Raw genomic sequence first — 19,052 nt, 5'->3', positions numbered from 1 at the left:
CGAAGTTACTCACTTAGTTTGCTAATAACAGGAAGAAGTCCACCCCAAGTGTGTAAATATTCTGCCCTGAATCCATCCAAAGAAAATAAGAGGGTAGGAGGCGTTTCAAACCTGGGTAATGAAAAAGAAAAAAAATGTTTAAAGAAGCAAAGACAAGACATATCCAGTGAAGATGTGCTACCTTCTAGGCACAGGTCCAGTGAAGATTTTCCACTAAGGTCTGTGTGATCTTAAGAAAACTAACAAAGTCGGCAAGCATACTTATAAAGTATATTTTACATGCATTTATATTTATATACATGCTCTATCATTTCATATCATCATCAAATAGTATATATTAAGCATTCATATCATTTTGAGCCACCATACAGAAACATCATTCATGGTTCCTGCTGTTCGAAAAGCTAAACCAATTGCTACCGAAATATAATATTGTTTTTCCAATTTGCAGGAAAATAAACAATAAAAAAACCAGCATACAATATTTCCGTAAATATTTTTCCTGAACCACCACTTTCTGATATGGACTCTAATATAGTAAATAGTACTTCATATAGTATATACATTACACACTATTTTATTATTTTATTTTTGAGACAGGGTCTCACCCTGTTGCTCAGGCTGCAGTGCAGTGGCACTATCATAGCTCACTGCAGCCTTAACCTCCTGAGCTCAAGTGATCCTCCTGCCTCACCCTCCTGAGTTGCTGGGACTACAAACATATACCACCACGCCTGGTTAATATTTTTATTTTTATTTTTTGTAGAGACGAGGTCTCACTATGTTGCCCAGCCTGGTCTCAAATTCCTAGGCTCAAGCAATCTTCCCTCCTCGGCCTCCCAAAGTGTTAGGATTACAGGTATGAGCCACCCACCAAGCCTATATATACTGTATTTAGTTTTTAGGCTTACTATATTTAAAAGATATAAATACTTAATACAAAAGTTTGAAAGATACTATATTTAAATATATAAACAACAAAGAAATGATTCCAAAGCTGGGAATGATCAATGAGGTTTCAACAACACATACATACATATACAAAGAGTTAACATGTAGTGTAGAAATTCCAAAGTGGAGGCCAAAAACCACAGAGGATGCTAATATACTTGACAAATGAGAATAGCTATGGACGGTGGCTATGTGGCTACCCCCAAACAGCCATGGCTCAGACATCTTGCAGCATCTAGTGATACATGGTAGGTGGTAGGGAACTTGTATAATGTTGGAAACAGGCCCCCCAAAATCTGGCCATAAACTGGCCCCAAAACTGGCCATAAACAAAATCTCTGCAGCACTGTGACATGGTCATGATGGCCCTAACACCCACGCTGGAAGGTTGTGGGTTTACCGGAATGAGGGCAAGGAACACCTGGCCCACCCAGGGCAGAAAACTCGCTTAAGGGCATTCTTAAGCCACAAACAATAGCATGAGCGATCTGTGCCTTAAGGACATGCTCCTACTGCAGTTAACTAGCCCAACCTATTCCTTTAATTCGGCCCATCCCTTCCTTTGTTTCCTATAAGGGATACTTTTAGTTAATTTAATATCTATAGAAACAATGCTAATGATTGGCTTGCTATTAATAAATATGTGGGTAAATCTCTGTTTGGGGCTCTCAGCTCTGAATGCTGTGAGACCCGATTTCCCACTTCACACCTCAGTATTTCTGTGTGTGTGTCTTTAATTCCTCTAGCGCCGCTGGGTTAGGGTCTCCCCAGCCGAGCTGCTCTTGGCAGTTTAACACTGGATAACTGTGAGAAGACTTCCCACTGAAAGTTTACTCAGTAAATTTAAATTTGACAGAAATATCTTACCTTGCCTTTTCAACTCTGCCTCCTCCCATCTTATCCTCACACTCAAACACAAAAGCAACCCGACAAGGAGAAAATTTTTATACAATTTTCACTAGCTACTATCTGTAACATTGCTCCACTGAGAGACTCCGCAGAACCAGTGTATATAGTCTTAATGGTCCAAATAAAACTATATAAAACTAGTTTTATTCAATCAACAGAAATCATAAAAGCAGGTTAGTGGGCCATTAGGTAAACACACTAGTAAATTATCCAGTGTAATAATAAGTGGCCTAAGTTACGATCTTCTTGTAAAGAAAGGGTTATGTTTTCCACAAAAAGATTCAATATTACAATTGAAAAATTATAAGCAATATTTAGAAGAAAAAGAAAGATTCGAAATTCACTAAGTCTAACATTCCTAGTATTCCTTGGATTTAAAAGACAGTTTAGGGTACACGAAAAGTTTTCCTTAAAAAAAGGCTCTTCTGTTGAAATCATTTGGTAGAGGTTTAGTTTTGGCTGCTGTTTCTCCTGCTTATTTAAATCAAAAGTACTCTTCCTTCCAAAAGAAAAAAAGAAGACATATAACAAAAATTATATACATGAACAAAATGAACAAAAATACAGCTTAAAAATTTTAACAGTCGAGAAAACTATCATTTTAAAGAAGTAAAAATACATTTCTGAAGATGAATAATTCAAATGGATGAGATGGCAGACCTCAAATGGAAGATAAATACACCTAACACCTTTATAAAATCTTCACCCTTTAAATTCCACTCTTTTCGATGGTGCCATATATGGAAGACCCTGTACAAAATATTTGAAGGACAAAAAAAAATGAATTATTTTAAAAAATGTATCATCTCTCACCAACAGGTTGTTTATCCCAAAAATGTATAAATGGACCAAAATACAAAAAAAAAAAAAGAACTTAAATTTTCTACAAGTTTAGCAGCTCTCAAAACTCCAAATGAAAGTAAAGATCCTTCCTTCTTGAAAAGGAAAATGCAAATATTTCTATCTAGCATTCTTCAATACTAAAGACTAAATATTCATGACCTCTCTTTTTTCTATAAACTTCCAGAATAGGCATAACTCCATAATAATCTCTGTTCCGCCATTGCCAAACACAAGATCTGGCTAAAAATACAGGCTGGGCATCCCAAATCTGAAAATATGACATCTCAAATGCTTCAAAATCCGTAACTTTTGAGCACTGACATGATGCCGAAAGGAAATGCTCACTGGAGCATTTGGGATTTTCAGATTTGAGATGCTCAAACTGGTAAAACGCAAATATTCCAAAATCCGAAAAAATCCAAAATCCAAAACAATTCTCATACCAAACATTTTGGATAAAGGATACTCAACCTGTAATATTTAATAAATTAGTGATTTTATTATTTTTATCATCTTAATTTGGAAAGAAAAAAATGATGCTGTACTTCTAAAAAAGAAAAAATTAATACCTCAGAATATAATCTTACCCTGCTGGGCACTGTGGCTCATTAATGCTCTCACATGGTTCTTCTACCCAACTTTTCTCACCTAAAATATTTTCAAGAAAATAAAATGAATTCAACACACTTAACAGTAATAATAATTGTGATGCTTGTGAGACACGTTAGGACAGACTCTAAAAACAAAGTATGTGAACAGATTGATAGATAACACAGGACATGACTCTGGAGGTGTATAATCAATAAAGATAATTATTCTGTTTCAAAATAAGAGTTAGTTGATATCAGGAATTAAAAATGGATGTATAATTGTAAGACTAAAACATACTACTGTATTTGTGAGAACTTGAAGGTATCTTTTCCGTTTTCAAATTCTTAATATTTTCAGTCAAAATTTACAACCCTCTCCTTCTATCCACTCATCAAAATGCTTGGTATTTTGGTGTCTTAGTTCTCTCTCATATAGAGTCAGGTTCTGTTAAGAAATTTGAAAAAATAATAATACCTGGACAAGACATCATAATAGTATCACCTTACAAAATGCCCTCGAATCTTTCTAAACAATTTCACATCAACTCTCTCAATGCACAGCAGACAGTGTCCCCATCTACTAGGAGGGAAGCCGGGACATAAAAGCCAGCCAGGACTGTAAGAAGGATCTTTCCACAAATACAGCATTAAGTATGCTGCTATTTTAATCAAAATAACATGAGAGAGTGGTGCCAGGAGAATCCATGGTTATAGATAAAATACGATTGGCCGTGTGTACATAATAATAATCGTTAAGCTGGGTGATGGGTACAATGTTCATTACATACTTTCTCTCCTCATGTGTATGTTTAAAAGTTTCTTTAATAAAAAGTTTTAAAATTATTTTTTTCAGCTAATACAGTTGGCCAATAGCCATGACTCCTAGTATAAAAGATAACACCTATGTAAAGCCTAGCTAAGACGCTGGAAGATGCCAGGCTGCTGCAGAGCCCAACGAGCACCTGACCTTGACACACAGAACTGTAGTTGATGCAGCAGTCGCCCTGGTCCTTGCAGTCATCTGAACAGGCACAGAGGCTTCTGGTCAACCTTTTCTCACCACACCTGAATTTGTTGCAAGTCCATATATGTTCTAGAAACAAACATCAGCAAAATGTGTTTTATGTCTCCAATTCAACATGCCCAAAGTGAACACAGAATTGCTGTCTTCCTGAGTGTGATCCATGAGCAACAATGAACAATTTCACAGCTCTTAGTCACTCACAGAATCTGCCACTACCATGGCCACTCCAAACTAAGGGGGGTAAAATATGTAGGAACCAATTATTATTATTTCACTAAAACTCCAGAATTTTGTCATTTTCAAATTTAGATGCGCCTTACCACTATGCAATTCATATGCAGACTTGGCTTCTCCTACCTGCTAAAATTTAATGTAAGTCTGACTTTCAGGCCAAGGTGAGAGGATTGCTTGAGGCCAGGAGTTTGAGATCAACCTGGGCAATGTAGTGAGACCTCATCTCTACAAAAATTTTAAAAATCAGTTGGGCACAATGGTGTGAGCCTGTAGCTTCAGCTACTTGGGAGGCTGAGGCAGGAGGATCTCTTGAGCCCAGGAGTTCAAGGTTGCAATGAGCCATGATCGAGCAACTGCTCTCCAGCCTGGGTGACAGAACAAGTCCCTGTCTTTAAAAAATAAAAACTAATGAAAAATAGATAAATCTCTCTCATTTAAATATTATTCCATGTCATATGCAGAGAAGTCCAAATCTAACTAAGAAAATTTTCATATTCTGATAGTTTTATTTTTAAAAATATAGGTGGACATATAAAATCTCTTGCTGTCAGAGAACCATAATGAAAATATTCCTATATTTCCAGCAGGCTTTTAGAATTTGAATGCAAATTAGATTACAAAGGTTTTCAGCATACATTAAAAATAGGCAAAGTTCTGCTATCCATAAAATGTTTAACAAAGAATTCTGTAAATTTGTTTCTCTTAACGAACTGCTGAAAGAAAATATAAAAGCTAATGTCAAAATGTGTGTATATGGTAAATAAAAAAAAATTCAAATGAATTAGGTAAATCACATACCTGAAAGACACAGAACTTTCCTTGATCTTTTCCTAATGACCATAACTCCATTTTTTCCCTGCACATCCTTACCTGGTTCTATACACATCTCCTGGTAATCTAAACAGCAGTTTCCAAGCTCAACACAGGCAGCATCACAGCGACAGTTCCCAAATGTTCTCTCAAAACAGCGACCTTTGCAACTTTTAACTGAAAACATCGAATAGTAAGTCAGATGTTTCTAATAATTATATAATTCAAAGAAAACATCAACTAATACAACTAAGTCAGGTGTATACTAGGTTCAAATACCACTTTAGAAAATACAGATGGAGTAATACAGTGACCCAAAAATCTTTTCACAAATACACACAAAAAGTGACACAAACAGAAAGTAGCTTTAGGTACCTGGTTTGTGATTTTTATATCCTGATGTAGGAAAGAAAGGGAACTTTATTATTATTATTATTACAAACCTTACTGGGTCTGATAAGACTTAAATACCTATGGTATGATAAAATAAAAGTCAGAATAAAGGCTTGTTCTGAATATTTCATGCTATGAAAAAGTTGGATTAAGCAGGCATGAGGTTCCCTAAAATTTCAAAATATGGGGAAAAAAATTTTTTTAGAAGTGATTATGAATATTTTAGAAAGGAAAAGATTACCTAGCCTGCCTCACTCTCAATCCTGGTGTAAAGAAGTAGTGGGTTTGTTCAGAACATGCTCCCTGGCATAGCTCTTCCCTCCCTGACCAGAAACACCCATTTCACCTTTAGATCCAGCCTGGCTCCCTCCAAAAAGCTTTCCTAACTCCCCAGCTAGTCCTGATTTCCATTTTTTTAAGTTCATATAAAACCTTGTCCTTCCCCTCAATTACTTAATTCCACTTGTAACTAGGTTATTTGATTAATATCCCAGTTAGATGGCAAACCAAGACCACATCTGGCTTTTGCCCAGCATACTGTATCTCTAAAACCCAGCCAGGTGCATGCCATGTAGTTGAGATTGGCACATTTTTGCTAAATGAATAAATGGTAGACATGGGAGGAAAGTACTTTTCATGACAAACAACAATTTAACTGTTGAAGTTCATTACTAGATACCTTGAATAAGCCAGGTTTCAGTGGAGAACTAGAAAATTAGGACAATCAGAAAAAGAAGAAAAAAAGGAACACATGGAAAATAATGGACATCCAACAACAACAACAACAAAAAATCTTAGTTCTTGACTTTAATGGTGTTCTGACCCAAAAAGACACTGCCATGGAATTTAACTCTCATTTGATACTGGGAAATCAGTCAATTTTAAGAAGATGAAGTAACAATAATAATTTCTAGTGTCAGAAATATGAACTTTCCTAACCTGGAGTGGGGGTCGGGGAAGTCTGTTAGAATAATGGCTATTACTTGGAGCTCATTACTATATACCTAATAATTTTTTAAAATACGATGCATACTATGTCGGGCTTGGATTAAAGTTGCTATTTTTCCATTTGTATGTGTCAACTCAAGAGTGAATCACTTCCTGCTAAAAGATGACATAGGTAAACAATAAAGTCTGTAACTGTTTACTTCAGTTAAACTTAGATACATGTGTTCTGAATAGTTTACTGAATACATAAAATGACTACCTTTCAACAGTACATGATAGCTTAATAATCACTAAAAATTTTTTAAATAATTAATATTACAATCACAGAATAGCCAAACAGAAGAACCTGTTCAATTTTCAAAGCTGAATTCTCTAGGATGACCATCAATGATTTTATTGTGAGGGGACGGGGGAGGGAGCTACCTCAAAGACAAAATAATAACCACTACAATTTACTGTGATCCAGTTTAATTATTTATTGTAATCTCATCAATGCTGGATAGATTTCTGCAATTGATGGAAAGAAAAAAATATATCTAGAAGTTCAAAAAATATCACTATGGCTTTGAAACAACCAATGTCTGCAATTTTGGAACCTTAAGAGCACGTACTGATAAGTTTCTGGTTGCCCAGGGATGGTAACCGTCACCTAGTAGCCTACAGGGTTGCTTCAGCAACTAACTCCTTAGGGGAAAAGAGCAGTAAAGAATGCCCTCCGAGTCCCTGGAGGAAGTCAAGGAGCGTGAGTTCCAGGACAACTGCATCAGAACCCCCGGCCGTGTCTGCTTATTCGTTCTTAATTTTTTATTATTTAAAGATGTTTGTATGTTTATTGGTCATAGCCCTTCCTCCTTGTTTGGGGATAAAGTTTTGTAAGTTTTGTAAGTAGAATTTTATATGGCTAATATAATACAAGAGTTTCAAGAAGAAGGCTCAAACCAGTGTTGACTTGACAGTATCTATGGAGTACTCATAGAAATAGGAGATGTTTACCTCAATCACATTCTCAATAAGGCTGGGCACACACATACACACACACATACACACACGACTAATTACCTTCTTTGGCACAGCTTGGTTTCAACCCAAATATACAACCAAGTATTGTTGTTAACACACATACTGACAATACCTGTAGGGAGAAAAGAGAAAATGATATGGTTTCTTTTTTAAAAAATATTTTATTACTTTATATTTTTAGAGATAGTGTCTTACTCTGTTACCCAGGCTAGGGTACAGTGGCATGATCATAGTTCACTGTAACCTCAAAATCCTGGCATCAAGGGATCCTCCTGCCTCAGACTCCCAAAGTGCTGGGATTATAGGCAAGAGCCACTATGCCTGGCCTTATACAGTTTCAAAATCCTTTTATTTCTCCAAATGTTGTATTGCTTTAAATGTTTCTAAATTTGCTGGTGCTGTTTTTTTTTCCAGCCTGGGGCTAGTCACATAGATGTGTTCACTTTTTGAAAATTCCAGCTATACACATGTGATTTGTATACATTTCTGTAAGTATTTTGTACTTCAATAAGAAGTTTACTCAAATGTCAACCAACCATTCTATACCATCCTATGTTAATGTAATTAGAAACTCTTCCAGTTAGTATAAATGAATCAGTCATAAAAATTATAATTATTAAGGAAAAGAGAGAGAAAACTCTATTTAGAGTCTGGATTACCTATGTATTCATCCATTAAAGGCAATATATGGAATATTATATGCCTCCTTTAACAGTTCTACACAAACCCAAACCTAACATCCTCACATGCACTGTGGCACCTTGTGGGAACAAGCCCTGAAGAGGGTCAACTGACAACCTCCCGGATCAAGTGTTACCACAAACTAGTTGTGTGATTTCAGGCAGGTTACTGAAGTTTTCTACATAACAGGTTATTCATCTATACAATTTAAGGGTTGGACTACGTGATCTCTAAACATCTTTCCAGTGCTAACGCTTTGCCACTTTCCCATTCTCCACTCTTCTGGTCTTTGACATTTTAAAATAAGTGGGCATACCCTACAACCCCTAAGAATCATGACGGAACTTCTATGAGTTAGAAGACAAAGGAGCGGAATAACCCACAAAACAATCCTCAATTTTTTTTAGTGGGACAAAGTTTCCTCGAAAGCTCCCTGGAATGTCAGATTATAGGGAACCTCAATAAAATATTAATTGAGTACTAATGATGTGCAAAGACTGTTATACACAGAAGGAAAAAATAAGAGATAGCTCAAGGAATTTCTATTTGGGTAGGAGAAGTTAAAAACAGCACATCAATGGCCCATATTTGGTAGGCTCTACAAACCTCCTGCAAAGTTCTACAGTTGTTTAAAGAAGGAGAAAGGTTGGGGTGGTTGGGAAGAGGGATATCAGAGAGAGTTTCCTAGAGCAAGCTTTTGGCATGGCTCTGAATGGGGGGAAATGATGGCATGATGTTGCCAGGCAGAACTGGAGGAAGGGAAGAGAGGACAGAACACAGCAAACTTCTAGGAGAAAGGGCAGCGTAAAGAAGGGTTCCAGGAAGGCAGGCACATGGAAGGTGGCAGATGAATAATGAGCCGCCTATCTTAGCTGGAACCAAGAAAATGCAAAGGGGAATGGACAATGGGTGGAGGTATGGAAAGATGGTGTAGTATTTCCGGAAAGCTAAGGTAAAGAGATAATAGAGACAGGAGGAATGGGTGAATAGGACCAAGTGGATGGTGGGTGGAGGCTTTTATGAATTCATTCCTTCAGATGAAGAATATCGAGTACCGACTATGTACTGGATATTCAGTAATAAAACAGACATGACTTCTGCTCTCAACGTGTCTACTGTCAAGTGACCACAAAGACTTAAGAGGAAGTGAATGGTAAGGAAAGTGAGGCAGCAGGTCTAACTCACTTCAAAATAAAATGGATAAAAGAAAGGAAGAGTTTTTGCAAAGAGAGCAAAAGGTTAGCCTTTAAGGACACAAAAACGTATGTTTGTGTGTGTGTGTGCGTGTGTGTGTGTATTCATTAAAATAAGGAGGTATCAGAGGAAGAGCTTGAATAAATAAGTTAACAAGGGCAAATAAGCAGAACAAGGTATCAGAAGAGAACAGTAATGGATTCTCCTAAACCTATGATGGTGGTATAAACTGACACAACTGTATGGAAAGATAATCTCTAAAAATATCTATCAAAAACATCAAAAATGACCAGGCGCAGTGGCTCACGCCTATAATCCCAGCACTTTGAGAGGCTGAGGTGAGGGGATCACTTGAGGCCAGGAGTTCGAGACCTGCCTGGTCAACACGGTGAAACCCCATCTCTACTAAAAATACAAAAAAATTAGCCCAGCATGGTGGTGCACGCCTATAATCCCCGCTGCTTGGGGTTGCTGAGGAAGGAGAATCACTTGAACCCGGGAGGCGGAGGTTGCAGTGAGCACAGATCGTGCCACTGCACTCCAGCCTGGGCGACAGAGCAAGATGCTCAAAAATAACAACAACAACAACAACAACAACAACAACAAACCCAAAACAAAACAACAACAAAATACTGTTTTACTGTAAATTATAAATGTATAAGAAAATAAAACATAGTAAAACATCTATATTTAGTGTATTATCATTTAAAACATGACGAATCGGTCAGGCGCGGTGGCTTATGCCTGTAATCCCAGCACTCTGGGAGGCCAAGGCAGGTAGATCACGAAGTCAGGAGTTAAAGACCAGCTTGGCCAAGATGGTGAAACCCCGTCTCTACTAAAAATACAAAAAATTGTCAGTCGCAGTGGTAGGCTCCTGTAATCCCAGCTACTTGGGAGGTCGAGGCAGGAGAATCACTTGAACTCGCAGAGGCAGAGGTTGCAGTGAGCCATGATCCAGCCTGGGCGACAGAGTGAGACTCTGTCTTAAAAACAAAAACAAACAAACAAAAAAAAAAACATGAAGAATTGAAACTGTACTTATCTGTAAACTTATCTAGAATAGTCTAAACAGTACTTACTTTCTTCTCATCTATCACATAACTCACAATACAGAGTAAGAATATTTTCTATGCCTTGGAGAATTATCATATTCCATATTCCTTTCTAAGTTTAGATCAGTTTCCACTGTTTTCACATAACCTTTGCACCTTCAACACTATGAAATGTCTCCAAGAGGAAGTTTTGTACCAGTGTCACTTCCTCTGGGATATCTTCATTCTTTTTCTCACAACCACTCCCCTCATTCGTTTCAAAAAATTCAGTTTCACTAGACTCCTTTGGCTTCATATCTGGAGTCTATCACACCTGGCAGTGTTACCATTCCCATGGTTAGCTGTTTCTTCCATAACTCCATTTACTTTGGCTTCACTTTCACTTCCAGCATTATTACCTCTTTTCTTTACTTTACTTTCATTCTTTATCAGTCCATTCACTTTTTCAATTATCCACTTTTTGAAAATGTCATATAGGTTTACCTCTGAGAGGCAAAGCAACAACGCAACTACATGCTTTGTCGTCTGTGCATGAACTGACTAAAAGATGCCTATGGGCTAATCACTGACAGACTTTGAAAGAAATGATGCAATTGGTCACTGACCATAATTTGCACTTGCTATTTGCACAGCGATTTGTGGATTGATGAGCTAGCAGCAAAGTCTGTACTTTATGCAATTACTCACAGTTAATATATCTTGGCAAATGAAATTTGAACTACATTGTTGGGAGCTGGTTTTATTTAATTAAACTATAGTAACTGAAATAGTGCATGCAGAGAATCATGCAAAGCTAGTGCTAACTGTACTCTCACAAATGGCCAAAATAGTTGTTCAAGGGTGTTTATTTCAAAACTGTATTCATAAAACAAACAAAAAAACTAGGAACAATCTAAGCTCATTTTAAGGAAGATATCTTTAAAAAGATAAACATTTTAAGTTTAAGAAACATACACAAGAAAAAACCCACCACATACACACACAAAACAAACTAAGGTATAGCAATAGGAGCTAGAAACAGCTGATGATGAACCCCTTGAATCTTCTTGGTCAAGTAAGAAGCATCTGGGTGGGAGTGTGGAAGGAATAGACAGGGCTTAGGGCATCCCATGTGAAAGATGGCAATAAACCAGTGGGGACAATGAAGACGAAGTCAACAAGGAAAGAGTAAAAAGACCCTCAAGCTCTGGGAGCTCAGCTTAATCTGAAATCACGGAATATAACAAACTTGAATGGCCTGAAATTCTAGGAGTAGAAGTGGGAAAATGGGGGAAAAAAAAAGATGATATGCCCTGGAAGAGGGAAAGGTGGCAAAAACAGAATACAAAAGGGGATAAGAGAATTAAGGCATGGGTGGAATGGCTGAAAGGGGCAGGACCAGTTGGATATGGGTATTTGAGTAGGAGAACTAGATGCACAGGAAAACTACTATGGAAAGACTAGGTGGTAAGCAAGCATTTAAATGGTAATCATTGGTTTAAAATACACATGGTTTATATACAGCCCTTTATCCTTTGGTTAAGTAGCTGAAGACACATGCTGACTTTTAAAAATCCCCTCTTCATTGTTAAAAAGAAGTTCTTGATTTATCTTTTGTAAGATTAAAAATAGCATAGAACTGAAACAAAAGTATGATGATAGAAACGATCATTTCTCATTTACAGTCACATCCATAAAAGAGGAAATTCAGAATATTTACTACTCTGTTGCAAAACACCTAATCAGAATGATTTCTAGTAGGAAATTCCCCTTCAACAGTTTTCAGAGCTGTGAAATCTAATTTAGTTTGAATTTTCTTGTCAAAGTAGTTGAATTCATCAATGTCATAATCTACCATCCATTTTAATCTCCATAACAATTTAGGTATTTTTCAAATTTTAATATTTTCTAAGAAGCCATAGAAAAACATCTTATCTTAGAAAACAAGAAACTGGGAGACAGAAAGTAAAAGCAAAGATTTTGGAATATTTGGAGTTTCCTGCTTCTTTAGTTAACTAAATCACTAGTTCTTAGACATTTAGTGAGTCAAAAGAAATACTCAAAAAAAAATTTTTTTTCCTCACCGACTTCCTCAAATACGATGGCATTAATATCATGTGTATTATTCTTTCTGTATCAGGCATTCATTGAAATATGAGTGTCTACAGTGTGCAGTCCCTGTACTAAAGACCAGAGATACACAGAAAACAACTCCTACCCTTACAGAGAAACAAAGAAGTTGGGCGCGGGGAGCATTAAAATAAATGATTGCAATGGACTTCGGTTGAAACATGTAAAAAATGCTAACATACTAACAACACAGTGGAGAACAGAAAAGAAGAAAAGGGTTTCAAAAGGCTTTACAAAAAGAGATTTGGAGAAAAAGGGACCTTTCCCTCTATCAGTAAACAAAGGTTTGAGTATCTGCAAGATGCAATGTATTTATATTCTGTGGGGAAATACCAAAAAAAAAAAATTAATTTGTGGTGAAGTCCTAATGTCAGAGTTTATAAATCTAATAAAGGCAACAACAACTCTGGAATTATGCCATAGGCTGATGATTATGACATAGTCAGAAACAACCTAAGAAATGACATAGTGGTGACCATATATGCATGGTGCTTCATGCAAAACCACAGAGGTAGGGAAGACAGCACCAGCCTGGGAAGGAGAAAATAACAATAACAATCATGGCTGTCACTTCTCTAGTAATTCCTATGTGCCGAGCACTTTTCTAAGAGTTTTATATTAAATCATTTAATCCCCACTATAACATCACAAGATAGATTATGATTAACACAGTTTAAGGAAGGTGAGCTACGGAGGTTAGTAACTTGCCAAGGACAGGGGGTTAATAAGCATCCATGGCAAGATTGGAACATAGGCAGGCAGAGTGTAAAGGAAGCAGGTAGGAGTGGGAAGGGAAGTGGCTGGAGGGAAAAGGGAGGGAACAAAACGGTCCTGAGGCAGCCTGGGGGCGATCAGTGGAGTGTGTTCAGGCACTGAAATAGGAAAGTGACAGGACTGGATTTACAAATCCCAGAACAATCCCTTTGGATCATTGTGGAAGGCTATGTTATGAGTCCAGTGGGAAATAAGGCCTTGGACTTGCCGACCCCTCTTCACCCAGAAGATGCTAGCACCGTGTTTCTCTAGGTCTTTCCTCACCCCTAGTTACTGCAGCTCTTACCATGCTCCATAAGATTTGTCTGTCTCTGACTAGACTGTGAGTTTCCGAGAGGCATGGATTTATTTACTCAATCCTGCGTTTTCCATGTCTAGCACGGTGCCTTGCGCAAAGTAAACATTGAACAAATAATCATTAACCTTGAACATCAGCAAGCTGTGATTTAATTAAATATAATTGGGGAGAAACCTTAAATCCCCTAATTTTCCTCATCTAAGCTGACAATGTCAGTTTATTAAGTGACATTTATGTCTGCTTTACATAAAGGATACCTACAACAAATATACAAACAAAATTTTTTTTAGGAAATGGTAGATTGCTGGATGTGGTATTCCAATGTGACGGATGGTATGAAAATGCCATTTGAAATGAATTAGCAGACTACATTGCCTATCAGTCCTCTGACCTTTGACCAAAATTGCGTGCTTTCTGAGAAAGAACTGTGAGGATTCAGACCAGCATGATGCTGGGAGTCTTCAAGGGGTTTTGTTTGCTGGAGGATGGGGATTCGATCCTATTGAGTAAATCCAGTGCCAAGAAACTTCTACTAGAGATTCAAAGGGAGACTCAAAGACAATACATTCCTGAAGAACTTTGGAGCATTACAAAAGCTCAAAGCAGAGGTTAGAATCTTCTAAAAAAGTTCCTAAGTCCACTCAAGCAGTTGTTCATGCATGCTTGGTCTCTTATGCACTCAGTATCATTTTAGTTACGCTAGACTTATCTGAAGAAGATCCTCTCAAATTGCAGTGAAACTTGATGTGAAGCTACTTACAACATAACTAGTCACATGAAAATCAGGAAAAGAGACATCAAGCACTGAACAAGCACATCACATAGGGACAAATCTCACAATCTCTCAGTGAAACACTAAAACTGAAGAAATTGACATCTGTCTGGTAGAAAGCACTTCAAGTTCAAAATGACTTTGGTTCAAATCCCACCTTTCGATTCATGTATTCAGCATTGAACAAATATTTCTTGAGACCCTACTATATCTCAAGCATTGACCTAGTGCGAGAGATACACTTGTGCACAAAAGAACTGCAGAGGTCTCAGGCAGCTTGCATTCTTCTGACTTCTAGACAACCAGCAGCTGTGAAAGTAGGGAATGTTTCAAATCCTCACTAAGCCTCATTTTTAAATCTATGAAGCGGTGATAATACCCACCTCACAAAGTTGGCAGGAGCCTTCGGCGGAATGTACCAAACATGCCTAGATTGGTGACGGGGGCACAGGGTTACTGAATAAATGGTTCCTACTAGAAATATCCAATCACTGAAAGGACTGGGCCCACTACAGATTCTTCCAAAGGGATAGTACAACGTTACCAATGTTTGTCAACTGTAGGGCAGCCTAGTTCCTATTTTCTTAAATGCTATAAACCAGTGCATTAACATTTTTCCTCTTTTTGTTTTAGTTCTACAGTAATCTGTTTTCAACAGTAGCTGAAGACCATGCAGGAGAAAGGAATCTGAGAAGAAATACAACATATTATTTTGCAGGAAATGATGGTACTAGACATTTTAGTTATAGGTATACAGTGGCCAAGCAGCCCATGCTACTGAAAAGGGAATCCATATAAACACCAATTTGTATTAATATATTAGAGATTTCTATAGATTCATATCTATCTGCACTTTTAATATATTGCAGCCTTAGACTGATCCAAGCATTTTGGGTACAAGTAGTTGTGAAAAATCCTAAAACAAATGCCATAAAACATATTATTTGCACTTCCAGGAGTTTATACTAAGGTTAAGAAAGCACGTACAAATATTTAGATACAAATACAAACATCTAAGTATACATTACAGTACTATGTATAAGAAAAAACAGACATACACATAATATCCAAGAGTAGGAAAATAGCTAAAGAAAATAAAGACCATTTATATAACTGGCTGTTATACAGCCGTTAACAGTGATGATTTAGAAGAATATTAAAGTGACATGGATAAAGGACACATTATTGAGTACAAAGAACAGATTGTAAAACAGAATGGGTAATATAGTTCCAATTTTTGGTTATACATAAATCTACAGTTGATGGATGGGCTTACAAGTTATTTTGTCATCTTCTTAGTGTTTATATTTATTTTCCAAAGTTTCTCCAATGGACCCATGTACTTTTGGAATCAGTACACAGGACAACCACAGGGCTAGTATGGGTATTAGTGACCCAGAGAAAACTCTTCCTCATTCTGGCATTTTAGGCGTTCTCAGCATAACAGTAAGCTCCTTCTCTGCCTATTTACCTTAAGCAAACTCCAATAAACAAATTCTGCCTGAATACTCAAAGCTCTATGAAATCTACCTAATCTCTCATTCTTAAATGTAAATGAACCACCATGATTCACCAGTCATTTGAGGTAAGCCTACAACAAAAGTCTGAGATCAACACAGAAGGGTAAAGGGGAGAGGGGAAGAGAAAAAAATTAGAAATAAAAAGACATCTTATTAAGTATATTCAATGGGATTCAAAAAGACATATACAAAACTTCACATCAAAGAGTCCTAATATCCAAAATAATAAATCATAGAAGAAAGCTCATACCGATTCACATGATTGCAAAATTTCAGGACAACAACAGTAAAAAGATTTTCAGGTGAAAGGCCACGCTAACTTCATAAACTAGGCTGTAAGGATGGTAAGATTAGAGTTCGTTTCTCCTTGGAGGTTTAGAAGAACTCAGTGGTAAATGTATCTGGGCCTAGAAAAATCTGTGTAAGAAGTTTATTCATTTGTGGTTCAATCTCCTCATGGGTTACAGAATTACTTAGATTTTCTAATTGTTCTTGAGTCATTTTGATAAGTTGTATTTTTTCTTGTAGTTTTTCATTTCACCTACATTTTCAAACATATTGTTATAAAGTTGTTTATAATAACCCTTTGTTATACTTTCAATGTCTGGAGCACCTCTATTTGTGTTCTTTTTCATTCCTGATATTATTTGTACTGCCGCCCTATTTTTGTCTGTTTTCTGCTTAATCAGGCTAACCAGGAGTAATCTTATCTTCTCTTTTGTATGCTTATTGTTATTTTATTAATTTCTGGTCTTACTCTTATTTTTCTTTCTTTCCATATCTAGGCTTAATGTTCTGGGTTTGGGTTTTTTGTTTGTTTGTTTTTTTCTTACTGTTAATATGGATGCTTAGATTATAGCTTTTCAGACTTTTAATATTACTATTATTCTAACTTGTAAACCCCTTAAGACATCATTGCTTTACAAGTTCATTTAAACTTACCAAATATTTACCATTTTCTTTATGCATTTTTTTCTTCTCAGCTTTCATCTGGAATCATCAGCCTAAAGTACATCTTTTAGATTTTTCCTGATGGCAGACTCTCTCAGTATTCATTAGTCTGTACATGTCTTTGGTTTGTTCTTGTTTTTGAAAGATATTTCTCCTGGATATACAAATTCCAGTTTGGCAATTATTTTCTTTTGGCACAGTGATGATATCATGACACTACCTTATGCTTTAATCATCACCACTGAGAATCCAGTCATCAGAATATCATACGTTTGAAGTGAATCTGTCTTATATTCTCCAATACCTTTAAACTTTTTTATTTTCAACTTTGTGTTCTACAATGTTATTCTGTTGTCAACATATATTTATTTTATCTATTCTGCTTAAGATTCAATAAGCTACATGAATCTAAAGATTGGTGTCTTTCACGAGTTCCTGAATTGTCATCTCTTCAAATAGTGTTCAAAATAAGAAATAAGACAAGATAGATAATAGTAACAGAAAACAGTATATTATTTTTAAAAAGATCAAGAAAGCTAAAAAAATAAAATTTCTAGAAATGAAAAATAAAATGAATAAAATTAACTCAATGTTTTAAGAGCAAAAGAGACATGGTAGAAGACACTAAAGATTAAATATTAATGCCTGACTATGTGATGCCTGGGAACATCTAATATGATAATTGCCTTAGAGCAGAATGCCCTATATCCTCATAATTACGTCAGCCTTGGCAATTATGAGAATAGTAATATTTATTATCTCATTAACAGGTCTCAAGTTTCACAGTTTCACAGAAATCATTATAGGAATTATCTATCAACTTACAGCCAGCATAGGTTGAAAATGACAATGATAGAAAGAAGGGGAAGTAGTAAAGAAGTAATGGAAGAGTTATTTTATAAACTTTTGTTTGTTTTTTGTTTGGTTGGTTGGTTTTTTTTTTTTTTTTGAGACGGAGTCCCACCCTGTCATCCAGGCTGGAATACAGTGGCAAGAGCTCACTGCAACCTCCGCCTCCCAGGTTCAAATGATTCTCCTGCTTCAGCCTCCCGAGTGGCTGGGACTACAGGCATGCGCCACCATGCCCAGCTAATTTCTGTATTTTTAGTAGAGACGGGGTTTCACCACGTTGGCCAGTCTGGCTTCAAACTCCTGACCCCAGGCAATCCGCCCACCTCAGCCTCCCAAAGTCTGGCCTTTATAAACTTTTAAGCAATTTATTAAACTACACACACACACAATGACAACAGGAACCCCAAATAAGCTAGAAAACTCACTCTGGTTCTTGGTGGACAAGGGCATTTATTACCAAACCACTGCTTGTAAAGATTGACAAGGAGCCATCAGTAGGCTAATGGCAACGTAACAGAGGGGAACCCTACTGGTTTCCTTTGGCTCTGCACAGATCCACACATAAGGTAGTACTTGTCACTACCTGTTCAAGTCCAGCTGCTAAAGCACGTCTAGGACCTCCCTGTGTGAGTTCTAAGCAAGCTAAGATCACAAGCACCTTCCCTAAAAAGGGATTCCTGCATCTGCAGATAAAAAGAATCTCTGCCCTATGGATGCCAGTACTGCACTTTCCAAAAACATAAAAGGAAGAATATCGGCTTAAAAATGAGTAATGTTAAGACAGGAGTCCACAAAAACATGCTTCAAAGACATATCACAGCAATTTTGTTTGACTTTCCAAGAATCCACCATCAACCCATTTCTTTACAATAATGATTAATGAAATTGCTGGACGCATGCCATCATGTCAAACAGTACTTGCTTCCAATTTGTGTCAGTGTCATTAATCTCGTGCATTTAAAAAAACGCCAAGTTCTTTTATTATTTGGTAAGTGGGGAAAATCAGTAGCAGGCTGAGTTTAATAGATTTTATCTATGTAGATTCTAATTGTGAAGAGAACAATAAGATTTTATCTCAGTGGATTCTAATTGTGAATAAAGAGAACAATAAGATTTTATCTAAG

The 19,052-nt window shown here is 36.7% G+C and overlaps 1 protein-coding gene across 1 annotated transcript in view; it reads right to left on the bottom strand.

The window, feature by feature from the left end:
- ENPP1 (ectonucleotide pyrophosphatase/phosphodiesterase 1) overlaps positions 1-19,052 on the bottom strand; it is a 79,256-nt gene that overhangs the window by 33,331 nt on the left and 26,873 nt on the right. The window contains exons 2-6 of the mRNA XM_023230658.1: positions 7,762-7,834; positions 5,422-5,538; positions 4,261-4,386; positions 3,291-3,351; positions 14-111 (exon numbers count right to left, since the gene is read on the bottom strand). Of these exons, the coding sequence (XP_023086426.1) occupies positions 14-111; positions 3,291-3,351; positions 4,261-4,386; positions 5,422-5,538; positions 7,762-7,834 (475 nt within the window). The remainder of the gene's footprint in view (positions 1-13; positions 112-3,290; positions 3,352-4,260; positions 4,387-5,421; positions 5,539-7,761; positions 7,835-19,052) is intronic.

The sequence above is a fragment of the Piliocolobus tephrosceles genome, chromosome 5, assembly GCF_002776525.5.
Source record: "Piliocolobus tephrosceles isolate RC106 chromosome 5, ASM277652v3, whole genome shotgun sequence".
NCBI classification, from domain to species: Eukaryota; Metazoa; Chordata; class Mammalia; order Primates; family Cercopithecidae; genus Piliocolobus; species Piliocolobus tephrosceles.
Note: the sequence above shows the minus strand (reverse complement) of the source record. Positions and strands in the feature narration are given on the sequence as shown.